General features: G+C 36.3%; 1 protein-coding gene across 2 annotated transcripts in view; it reads right to left on the bottom strand.

Moving 5' to 3' along the window:
- Positions 1-13,336, bottom strand: part of Unc13b (unc-13 homolog B) — a 207,274-nt gene that overhangs the window by 72,545 nt on the left and 121,393 nt on the right. For both annotated transcript variants that reach the window (XM_026415263.2, XM_026415255.2), the window contains 2 exons: positions 10,510-10,824; positions 8,483-8,573 (listed from right to left, as the gene is read on the bottom strand). In XM_026415263.2, coding sequence (XP_026271048.1) covers positions 8,483-8,573; positions 10,510-10,824 — 406 coding nt within the window. The remainder of the gene's footprint in view (positions 1-8,482; positions 8,574-10,509; positions 10,825-13,336) is intronic.

Here is a 13,336-nt window from a genome sequence, read left to right as displayed (position 1 = left end):
TTTAGTTGTCAATGGACCTTAATTTTATTTATTTATGTGTGGTGCTGAGAATCAAACCCAGTGTCTCACACATGCTTCTGCTCTACCACTGAGCCACAACCCCAGCCCTTAGGATGATAATTATTATGGCAGTAGTTGAGATTTAAAGAAAACCTATGATATAGAAACTAGGGTTTTCAATGAACAAATGGAGGGTTATGGAAAAAGTTGTAATCTAATTGCAACAAGAAAGGTGGGTACAGGAATGGGTTAAGTGGTGATCCAGTAACGGTTTGGAAGTAACAGAGGAAGCCAGAGAAAACCAAGGCTTCCATCTTGTCCATTAATACATGAAGCAAAACAAGAATATATAGTCTCTACCAAAGGGAGCTTCAGAAAACAGCTAGGTTTCAGTCAAGGTGAGAAGCACAGAATGTATTAATTCTTGTCTCAGATATCAGGTAAGGACTCTTCAGTTTGCCAAAGACCAGAAGGAGCCTGTTGGGAGGAAGGGCTATCTCACAGCACCAGGGTAGCAGCAGATACGGCCCTTGTCAAGCAGTAAAGGGCCTGTTCCTGGGAACGGTTTACCATGAGCTCAAAGGGTGCCAAACGCAGTAAGAGAGGTTATGAAGTATTAAGGCTTACAGGTAGGATTTGCATTGCAACAATATTAGAAACAAAGATTCATCAATAGTAGATACTGTATATGTTATAATACAGCTACAAAAAGTACTATATAGCTGTTTTAAAAGGCAGTAGCTCTATATAGGATAATAGAAAAACTGTAGCTATTAATAGAGCAGTAGCTCTATTTGTACAAATAAGGAAATATCTCCAAGATATAGCAGGAAATGAAAAAAGCAAGATAAAGAAGAGGATTGTTAATACACACAAATGTGCATTTGTGCACACACGTGCTTTAATTGTGTGGATTATCTCTGGACTGATAAGATACAGGTAATAAGGTAATGGGGAAAGGGTGACTACAGGCCTGGGAGCCTGAAAAAGGAGGAAAAGTATATTATTCATATTTTTTAATTTTATGTTTTTACATATATTACTTATTTAAGATAATTCTCTAATATTTTAAGTGTTATAACAGCAATGGTAGGGAGAGGGCTAAAAGATTATAAGAAAAAGGAGAGATCAGAAATTGGTGGCCTCCATGAGGGTGAGGGTAAAGAGTTGAGGTAGTGGAATTTAAGACAGGAAACACCCAAGTCCTCAAGGAGGGGTCCTAAAACCTTCAAATCAACAACTACTACTACCACCAACAACATAATACTATTAACAATAACAATAACAATGGTAGCAGGAAACAAAAAAGATAAGCAGTGGATCAGAGAATATTCTGGAGTTTGAGATTACAGAAAGAATGTTTTTCCTGGTGCTAAGTCTAAGAGGTGGGATCCTAATGACCTCTCTTGGAGCTCATTTCCCCTTAAAAAGGGAACCCTTTCAAGCTTCAATTATAGGACAAGAAGGGAGTCTCTTTGCTTGGGAGGGAATCACAAGTGAAAACAGAGCTTTGTAAGAGAGCACCAATTTTCTCTGTGCCTTAGTGATCACCCCTGAGAAAATGCTCTCAGGCTGACCAGCAGCAATCTTGGACCTCCTAGGATTGCTCCATTTAAACAAGAGGCTTCTTTCCTCAGTTCTGTCCCTGATTACCAAGGCTCTCCTTCTCAGCTTTCTTCAATAGCCCAGGAGCTCCTGTCAAGTCTTCCTTATGGCCTACCTCCATGCCTTCTCCTTCACTGTCCCTTCCACCTGGAACACCCACCCACCTGCTGCCACCGCAGTCTCCGTTTCTAGAGCTAAAAGTCTCACCTCCTCCCCCAGACTTTTCTGCAGCTAAGCCAAATAAGGTACAGATTCATATTCATTCCCTCTCACACTTGCAACATTATTACCTCATCAGCATTAGCAATGTCATTAAATATTTATTAAGTGCATATGGCCAGGTACTCAGCCAGAGGATAGACATGACCCTATAGAATTTCTTCCCTCAAGTTGCTGACAGTCTTATAGGAATGACGTAAGTGTAGCTAGGTTTCTATGGTACTTCCTCAAAGTCTATTTAATGCAATATCAGCTAAGTAAGTATAAACAACTATAAACATATGGTAAATACTAAAACCACAAATAATGAGAAATATAAATTAAAACATACTATTCTTTGGTCAAACTGACAAATATTTTCTAAAATAATAATTTTGGTACAGTACATTCAAATACTGAAAGCACAAACTGGAAAACTTTTTTTCCAAAATAAATTCAGAAGTTCATCAAGAGTATCATTTATTTATTTTTTCCTCTTGTGAAAATGGCAATTGAGGCATTTTAACACTAAGCTACTCTCCCAGCCCTTTTTACTTTATTTTGAGCCAGGGTCTTACTAAGTTGCCCGGTATGGCCTTTGAATTTGTTATCCTTCTGCCTCAACCTCCTGAGTTGCTGGGATTACAGGTATGTGCCAACAGGTTTGGCTTCTCATCAGAAGTTTTTTAAAAGAATATGCTCTTTAACTCAATAATTTATTTGAATTCCATTTTAGGAAAGCTAAAGAAATAATTAGAAATAAAATAGATTTACATATGATCATGCTTATTATAACATCTATAATAAAGAATAACTGTTATGGGACATTTATGAAATGGAATATTAGTAATCTATTAATAATCATTAAATGTTTTAAAAAATACTGAAGAGTAAACTGAAGTTCAAAACAAAGTTTATAAAAACTAAATAAAAATTCCACTCATATTGTGATACAAATTCAGTAAATTTATATTCATATAAATTACATAAGAAAACACAGCTATAAATTTTAAAAAGAAAACAAATAATGATAATAATTAATATTTTGCTGTTGTTGGCTTTAAGTCTTGGGCATTGGGAAATGTTAAAAATAGGATTAATGAGAAGATAAAAAAGAACATAGAAACTTCTGTGGAAACAATGATGGCCTTTTTTGATAGTTAAGTATCTATAAAAGGTTGGCTAAATGCTCTTTGCCACATTCTATACTAAGCTCTAGAATACCAGCAAAAAAAAAGCATAGGTTTGACATTCAAGTAACTTATAGAAGAAAAAAGGCAAGGCAGGCATATGAGTAAACAAGTAACTACATTACATCATGGTAAATGTCAATCTAGAAAAGGCATTCAGAGAATCTGGAGGGCTGGGGTTGTGGCTCAGTGGCAGAGTGCTTGCCTAACATGCATGAGGCCCTGGGTTTGATCCTCAGCACCACATAGAAATAAAATATTGGGCTGTGGCTGTGGCTCAGTGGTAGAGTGTTTGCCTGGCACACATAAGGCACTGGGTTCAATCCTCAGCACCACATAAAAATAAAATAAAGGTATTGTGTCCACCTACAACTAAAAAACTACATATTAAAAAAAAAGAGAGAGAATCTGGAAACACTGCCCCCTCCAAACAAAAACAAAAACCTGACACCTGATTGAGTTTTTAAAGATGTGAATGAAAAATTAGGTGAATTAAGAGAAAGAATATTCTAATTGTAGGAAAGGGCAAATGCAAAGTCTCCGAGAAATTTTGAAAAATATAGTTATGTATGTTGGAAGTGTTCATCAAACAGGGTAGCAGCAAGAGTTAAGGTAGGATCCACATCAGTTTTTCAAACTACTCTTGGTTAAGACTTGGCTTTATATTCCCAGTATGTCACAGTCTGATATTTTTCATCCATATCCTATTCAATGAGCCATTGATAGGATTGATGTTATAGCAAATGAAATTGCCTCTAAGTGGTTACTTTCAATATGGGTATTTATTTCATCAAAGACTAAAAACAAACAGTTCCTGGGTTGGGCTAATTCATGAATCACACTTTGAATTGTACTGAGGTGGATCATGAAGGATTTTATTCTATCATAAAGGCAATGTAAAGCCACTGAGACATTTTAAAAAATCATAGACTTATTAAACAATTTATAATGCCAAGAGAAAGATACTATTATTCTCCCCATTTTTCTGGATTAGGAAAATGTGCCTCATACTAAGCATAAAAAATTTCCTCAAAATGGTTCACTGAGAAAAATACTGGCAACTCACATAATAACAAAGAGTTAATTTCCCTAAAACATAAAACACTCCTGAGAATTAGTAAGAAAAAATATTAATAACTTGACAGAAAATGGGCAAAGAATAGGCCATTCACAGAAAGTAATTACTTAATAGTCTTTATTTAATTTTTATATATATATATATATATATATATATAAACATGCTCAACTTTACTAATAGAAACTACAAATTTAAACTACTGAGATACTAGCACCTAATAGAGTAGCAAAAGTTTGATCAAACACTCCAATGGGGGGTTATGGAAAAGAAAGTACCTTCATGGTATCATTCTTAGGAGTATACATTGGGACACCTCCTATGGAAGGCATTATATATCTTTGGGACAGTCATTAAAGTCATTCACAAATATCCTTTTTCCTATGAAGGTATATCATGGTACTCACCTAAATTTAATAGGTGGTGTTAGGGATATGCTTTAGCAAGGGAAATGTGAGCAAAAATGACATGAAGTTTCTAGGCACAATTTTCAAGAGCCAGAGTGCATTTTGTATGTTCTCTTTTATTTAGTATCTTCTATCCCTTTACTATTTTGACTGGCCAGTGCTGGGTACTTGCTACTCCATAAGATTACAGAGGTAAGACAATTTAAAGCAGAACTCTTTAATATAACATGTAGCATGGGTAAGAAACAACCCTTTGTTGTTTTAAGTCACTGACAAAATAAGCAGCAATTTGGCATATGTACTAAAATTTCCCTCAGATATATTTGTACACATGCAAAATAACATACACAAAAAGGTTTCTCATTTCTAACATGGTTTGTTACATCAAATGACTGGAAACAATCAAATGAATATCAACAAAGGATTTGCTAAACATTTGCAGTACATTCATAGAATGGAATATTATACAGCTTCAAAAAGTGAAAATTCTCTTAGAGCTAATATGAAAGGATTACTAAGTAAAAAAGAAAAAGATATTCTCAGTGTATATAATATGCTGCCTTTTATATAAAAGGAGTAAAACAGAAAACATTCATATTTGCTTATGCTTATATAATGAAATTCTATAATGATAAGAAACTAACAAAAATTATTATCTTAGGCAGAGGGGTAAAGGCATGACTAGGTAGAACTTCGATTACTAGGGTGGAAAAATCCTTAGTGCTATGTTTACTTTGTTTGTTCTCATAAACTCAACCAATCTTTGGCAAATCTCATTTCAAGTGTACATGGTGCAATTCTGCTTCTATCAGATCCCTCTTTTTTTTCTTCTTCTTCTTTTTCTTGGTACTGGGGATCAAACCTAGAGGTGCTTTACCACTGAGCGACATCCCAAACCCTTTTTTAAAATTTGATAAAAGGTCTCACTAAGTTGCTGAGGCTGGCCTTGCAATTCTCCTGGCTCAAATTCCTGAATTGCTTTAAACTATGGCTGGCCATGACTCATCAACTGCCAGTTACTTTACCCATGCTAAGAATTCTTTTACTATTGTTCTCTTACTCAAGTAGCAATAGTACTTAAGTACTATAGTGGCTCAAGTAGCAACAGTACTCAAGAAGCAATAGTACTTAAGTGGCAATAGTAGTTACTCCTGGATAAACTATGTCTTTTCTCCAGCTGCTTCCAAGCTTTAGCGACTATTTTTAGGTATATTTTTTTTCCTTTGAAAGACTCTGAATTCTCTCAAAAAGAAAAAGTCATATTTTAAATTATATCAGTTCCAATATATTTTTATTTTTCTCATCAAGTTTTCATTTTACATGGAGAATATGACTTTACTTTCTTTTAAATAAAAATTACAAGATCATTACTTTTGAAAAAAATAGTATTAATGACATTCACTCTATAAATGTTCACTTTAAATGTTAGTTTACCTCATATTGGTCTACATCAGGCCCTCAGTGTTGTGATTGAGCAGCCCTGTCCCACAGAAATTTCTTACAATATTCCTCTCAATATGTGTAGATTCATTTAAAAATTATACACACATAAAATTGTATTAATGTTAATTACATTATGAAAGTTAAAATGGAAAAGCATAAAAACAATCATTTAAATTTTTAAAAATATTAATTATAAAAATATTTGCTGTCACTAAAAATACTGGCAGTATTAATTTTTATCAGTGAAAGAAATGTAAAATAATATTTAGTTGCAGAATGACTTGAAGGTTTGGTTTCACGTTTAATTATTTCAATAAATTGGTTTTCATGGCTGTCATAGTGAAGGATACCAATACATCAAGTATAATTGGTTTCTACATGCCAATTTTTAAAAGATTCTGTTGAAATCTGGCTAGTAAATTTCATCTTCTCTGATGTCAGTCAATTGTTCTTATGAAAGGGTCAAAATATTTTTTATATTTTACCAATTTCAAACCTCACTGAAATTTTTCATTAGAAAGATTTAAAATATGTTAATACTCTCTTTCCAAGATTTTAGGCCACACAGTTTTGAGTTTTTATTAGTAACACTCATTTTGAGTAACAAAGGATCAGATGTACACATATATACAGAAAGAAGGATTTCAAAATGCTTTCTCCAAAGCAGTTACTTTTTCAATAATTATTAAAATACTATCTTTTCCCTGAAGGGTCAAACTTAAGATCCTTTAACTTGAGGCTAGAACAATTTGACCATCAAAATAAATGACAGTAATGGATTACAACTCACATCATAAATTAGAAAGCCATGAGTCCATACTAACATAAATAAATTAACAGGAGAAAATGAAATCTCCTTATAGAACAACAACTAATTAATGTAGAAAGGATAATGAAAGCAAAGTTACTACTTGACAACCACCATTAGTGGTGACAACCTCAGAAAAAAGTCATCAATGGATACTAAGGTGGTAGGTAGAGATTTGATGAGGCACACGGTATCAATAGTCTAAGAGGATCTTACTACAAAACACATACCCATTACAAAAGGAAAGAGGGGTATCTCTTTTTCAATATTTTTAGATGTATGTGGACACAATATCTTTATTTTATTTAATTTTATGTGGTGTTGAGAATAGAACCCAGTGTCTCACACGTGCTAGGCAAGCGCTCTACCACTGAGCCAGTAACCCCAACCCAAAAAGGGATCTTTTGACAATGAAGAAACCAGGACAATACAAATTCAACCAAATGATTAAGGCTATCACAAATTGTAGAACAGGTAGCCATCTTATACTTCCTGATGCAATGCACTGATAAGAGCACAGCACAGGTTTTGTGTAATTCCAATCAAGACCGCATGGCCTGAGTGTGAACATGAATAAACACTGAATGCATCCAAACTGAAGAACATGCTACAAGATGAAAGGCCTGTACCATTTTAAACAGTTAAAGATGGAAAAGATGAAGAACTATTCCAGACTAAGGGAAGACTAAAAAGATGTGACTACTAGGGCTGGGGTTGTAGCTCAGCAGTAGAGCACTCACCTAGCACGTGCAAGGTTCTAGATTCAATCCTCAGCACCACACAAAAATAAATAAATAAAATAAAGGTATTGTGCCTAGCTATAACTAAAAATAAAAAACCAGACATGACTACTGAATACAACATGTCATCCTGGATTAGATTCTGAATCAGAAAGAAAAATGAGACACTGTCAGAATAGTTGGCAAAATTTGCACAGGGTCCTGATTATAATATTATTGTTTTCCTGATTTGGATGGTTCAATTGTGGTTACTCAGGAGAGTACTCTCATTTTCAGGGAAATACAAGAGCACTTAGAAGAGAAAATACCATACTTCCAACTTTCTCACAAGTAGTTTAGAGAAAGACTATTCCTAATACAGCAAAAGTAGATAAAGCAAATGTGAAATGCTGATAGCTGAAGCATCTGGGTCAGAGGATGTGAAAGTCTATCTACAGATTATATACTGACAAGTTTTAAGTCATCACTTAAAACTATCCTTTCTGCCTGAAGACTAGAGTCTATCTATTGACACACAGATTAAGGACATGTCAAACTCATAACACAGAAAATTTAAAAATATTTATTTTTATTTTTGCTTTTTTATACTCTTTCAGATCTTAATGTATTGATGTTTTGGGCCTTAAATTAGTGACCCCATAAAAATTTCTGTAACCTATTTCTGGCCCCACAATATCAGCCAGTAATATTTGAACTGGCTAAGGAAGAACTGATCCAAGAGGCCTTGAAATGGTCCCCTACCCTCATCTGTGGCTTCAAAGAGATGATGGTACTGAAAATAAACATAAAACTTTACCTTCAAGCTCTCAACCCACTAGCTCTATTTGATTTTCATTAATTAGCACAGAAAAAAGTTAAGGCCATCTCCCCTATCTTAAGACTCTGGTTTAGTTGCCATGCATTCCAAGAAGCACACTGTAAGAAGATGACTAATCACTGACTGCTTCTCCAGCACCATATGTCTCTCAATTTCAAAAGAAAAATTGTCCCAATCAGAATCAGAACAGATTCCCTACCTCCTGCAGCTGGAGTCGGACCTTGGTCACTGCTCGGATCCAGTGTGCTCTGGCTTGGGTAAATGGTGAAGATGCATTCTCCTCAGGAAAACTTGTATCAAAGAAAAGAATATTTGGGGGCAAGAAAAAAAAAAAACATGAGTTTCAGGGGACAGGGCTCAAAGCAAGATCTCCAAATATCTAAAATAAAATGATTTGTATTCATGCCTACACTTGTTTAGTGATTCAGGCCACTAAAACAGCATTGTCCTGAATACTTAATGTGAAAACAATTCCTCTCTAAAATGACAATTCTTTTTTAGCTTTTCATCTGTTCCTACTTTTGCTTCTCCTTTTTTCAATTACCCAGTGAGGTGGCTCATTAGGATAGTCAGGAATCATGACACTAGAAGTAATAGCAAGGGCCCTAAGTTAATGTCAACCACAGAAACCAGTCAGAGATATGTGGAATAATCCTCTCATTTACTTCTTGAGACCACCAACCTTCTTTGGGGGTTCCACATAGCTTCCTTAGGGAGGAATTTTGTTCCTGCAAACCATTCCTGCTCCACTATTTTAGAAGATGTACCAATTCCTAAACTACATAAAAAGTGCCAAATAAATAAATAAATAAATCACAGCCCTTTCCTTCCATGATTTGATCCTTGAGCTGCCTGCCTCTGGAACACCCTCAGAAAAAATGGACAATAAATATCAGAGAAACACTACTTTGTATTAGAACAAGTCATCAGCCACATTCTTAACTGGAATACAGTTAATTCTTGGTGCTAATGCTTCACCTCCTTCCTTTGGAGCCTATAGCCAAGGCAGAAGACAAACATTCACTACCCGTACATGCAAAAAACATGTTAGACTCTGAACTCATCTAAATGAGTCAACTATTCTAAAACATTTGTAGAACTGGGCTTCACAGGCACAGAGAGAACCCGAGAAGACAAAACCGGAAGAAAAGGATAGGTGCTCATTCTGGGCACTTCTGTTTCTCTACCAAGAGCTCAACCCTGAGAAAAGTAGCTGCCAAATCTCAGCTCCACAAAGAGCCAGCCTTTCAATGGAACATCAATCCAGTGAGAAGGCTGGTGCTGGTCCAGAGCTCAGTGATCCAGTGTCTTGCCTACTAGATGAACCACAAGAGATAGTAAGTTTATGTCTTCAGAGAAGTATGTGACTCATTCATTAATCTAGTGGTGGAAGAGAAGCCCCAACAATTCCTTAACTTTTACCAGGTAACTGGCATTTACTGCTTTTGGCTTTTTAGTGACAGACTTTATTCTATCATTATTTTAGATACTGTGGTAGTCAAAACTGGAGGTTGTTAATAGCATCTAATGTGCATAAATAGCTTCCTATAACAATTATCTGGCCGGCCCAGAATATCAATAATGCCTAGACTGAGAGACCTGCTATACTCCAATCCCTCCTCAGCTACTCTAACCAATTTAAGTCAATAATAGTAATAATATTCAAAGTCTGTATTAAGCTCCATTATAAGATTATTAAAAGTGACAAATTTTTAAATTTTCTTCTTATGGTTTCATATTGCCAAATACATTGCCAAGCCCAGGGGAAACAGAGGGGTGAGTTAAATCTGTCCTCTTGATCAATTCTTAACTCTGTCCTAGTTTTTCTCAGGAAGCATAAAACAAACAACAACACTGTTTACAAAAGAAGTTAAAACATCAATAGACTAGGAAACTGGCAAGGCACCCAAAGTAGCCCCATTGAATGCAGGGCTCAGGTGGGGTTTTAGACTCAGAAACTGCCATATGCAGGATCAAGAACAGCAGATACAAGAAGCCTTAGCAGACTGCAGCTCACTAACTCCAGAGAACTCAGTGTTCTGACTTCAGAGATCTCCCAAATATCTTAGGAATTATACCAAAAAATCAAAGGAAGCAGTGCAAATTTCAGCATGGATGTCTTGCACCCCACCATACCCAGCTGCAAAGAAACAAATGAAAAACTCTTATATTCAGTGATACCACAGGGCAGGTACTGAGGAAGCATGTGGGACAGTCATCACCTACCTCTCCTGGGGGTGTAGGACATGGTCCTTGTGTAGCACCAGATCTGGGGGAGGATGGGCTATGGCATCTTCTCTCATCTCTTTGGGTTCACAAGCTCTCACCTTCTCTGTTTCACCTGTAACTTCCAAGGCTTTTTCTTGTTCTCCAAAGACAGCCTGGCCATCTCTGGAGAGACTACCAGAACTGTGGCAGGAATGAATTGAATCCCTCTCCCGACGATCATCATCTTGTTCGTGATATTGGTCTAGTTCACTCAGCTGAGAGCTTCCTTGACTCACATTACAGGAGGAGCCATACCTACTACTGCTGGTGGGGCTGTAAGATTTAAAAGAAGACAGATGAGTAAATAAATGCAAACTAGGGACCAGGGTACAAGTATAGATAAATTCAGGAAATAAACATTACAACAAGGGCAATAACCACAAACAGGAGGTTCCTAGGAAGAGAGGACCAAACATCCTAATCTAGAAAACTAATCTCTATTAAGCAGAACCACAATAGGGAAAAAGCAATGTGCTGGGTTCTCCCACAGCATTTAACTTCAGCCCTACACCTACCCTTTAAGAACAGTTTATCTTAACATGCTATTTCTCAAGAGAAATAGTAAAATGACTACTGCCTATCCCTAAAATTCTTTAGTCTTCTAAATAAACTTGTCCAGTGGCTGTGATTAAAGTTTGCTAATTTCCACATAGTGGAGTGAATGAATCTACTTTTTCTATTATTTAATAAACTGAAGCTCTTATTTATTTCTCTACAATTATAAATGTGTACGCCTATACCATAGCATAATCAAATAAGAAGGAACATGTTCCTTCAATTACCTCTTCGACATGTGTAGGATGAGTTAATGGAAGCCATTGGGAGATAGAGGCCAAGACCAAGAAATTCCACAAAGGAGTGTTCTCATCCACATAAATGTTACAGTATACCTATACCCCTGGGACACAGAAGTATCCCAAAGATGAACTTCTCCTTTGTATATAAGTTTCTCTCAGGGAAACAATCAGTTATGGATAAAGTAGACAAATCTAACCCTTCTGGGTCATAGTCATATTAATGCATCTCCATATCTGAAATAAGGTTAGCCCAACGCTCTCTCAAACACCTGAATTCCCATGTTGAGAAAAAAATCTGTCCCCCCACAATGAGAGTTAGTTGTGGTAGGGAAAGTGGTGAAAATGGCACAGTGGTGGAAAGAAGGGCAGTATCCATGATACTCCCTTGAGCCTAATAGTCCTATCATCTAAAGGAGTCAGCCCTAATAAAGACAGAGGGACTTGATGTTATCTGCATCCCAAGTCAGGAGTCCTCATTTTATTACTGGTATCCTGTTGGAAAACTTCCATGCCAAAAAAAAAAAAAAAAAACAGGAATTTTCTTGTGACAGAGTCAAGCCTTTAACTAAAGGGCTTAAATTTATTTATCCTTGGTTAAATTAAGAGAAATCATTGATGTTTTCCAGTGATATTTTCCTTATGGTTCCTCTCAATTACCTGCTGTTTTTAGGCTGATTTCCTATTTCCATCACATGTCAGCAGAATAGTAATAAGTCACTGTTCTAAGTAGTCCCCAATGCACATATATACATGCACACATGTATACCATGCCCTGCCCAATCTCTAAAACCCTTGACCAGCTCTTCTGGACATGTTTGGGTCAAAGGTCAAAATAGCATTCTTATTATGATTATTATCATTCTTTTTTAATCATAAAGTCTCCCCCCCCCCAAGGTAGCACTCTTAAACTACACTGTATGGTATTATTGAAGAACTATAATTTTGGATAGCTGAACTCCTGCAAGACTTTACCAAAGCACTTTCAGCCTTAAGGTGGTTCAAAGCAGAGAATAATGTCTGATGAGTAAAGTCTCATAGTAACTTGGGCTACCCCTTGCTGTAATTTTTCAGTATAGAGCATTATGAAACCTTGGTATCAGAGATTGATACCTGACAAAAAGCTATTCAAATCCATGTTGAATAGAATATAGATTGTTCTAAGTCATTTTTTTTTGTATTTTACCTAATATCCTTATGGCCACTGGAGGAAGCATCTTAGAAGACGTGGAAAACCAAAGCAAATTAGGTTTCTCCCTATCTAGTATAAGATGTAAGTGCCTAAGACCAAACCAAGGAAGAATCCAAACCTATTACATAGTTGTAATTAATATATGCCCCTTAAATACTTGCTCCCTCTTCCTGCCCTCCCTTTCTCCATTCCACATTATATAAAGAAGAGCAAACCAGAGTGAGTAAATCTCAGGGCTCAGCCTTTCCTTTAAGCAAGAAGCTCCTTATTCCAACAAATGGATTACATTTGATATTAGAGAGAAGGGAGAGAATGAAAATACCCATGTGTTAGTTCTTATCACTAACCCCTAATTAATGTGAAGCAGAGGTGTTAGGAAAGACACAGAAAGGATAAACAGCAAACTAACATAATCTAACACTAAGTCACCTGCATCATAAATGGTCAATTCCTTAAAACCATTTATGATGCTTGAGTTGAGAACAGGCCTTTTGTTGGTCATAGGTTCCTTAATGTCATCTGGAGTGAGTGGTCGCTGTTCACTTGAAACACAGTCAGTACTAGCAGGCAACACCTCCTCTTCTTGTTTTCCTGGCTGATTAGGCAGCTCAAAGACAGTGCAGTGTTCTTCTTCTGGTTTCCCTGAAGGACAAGTGGAGCCAGAGAGATTGCCTTGGGCACCTCCAAGTTCTCCAGATGCTGAGATACTAGCAGGCAACACCTCCTCTTCTTGTTTTTCTGGCTGATTAGGCAGCTCAAAGACAGTAGAGTGTTCTTCCTCAGGTTTCCATGAAGGACA

This window comes from Urocitellus parryii, chromosome 4 (genome assembly GCF_045843805.1).
Source record: "Urocitellus parryii isolate mUroPar1 chromosome 4, mUroPar1.hap1, whole genome shotgun sequence".
Lineage (NCBI taxonomy): Eukaryota > Metazoa > Chordata > Mammalia > Rodentia > Sciuridae > Urocitellus > Urocitellus parryii.
This window is presented reverse-complemented; position numbering and strand designations above follow the sequence as displayed.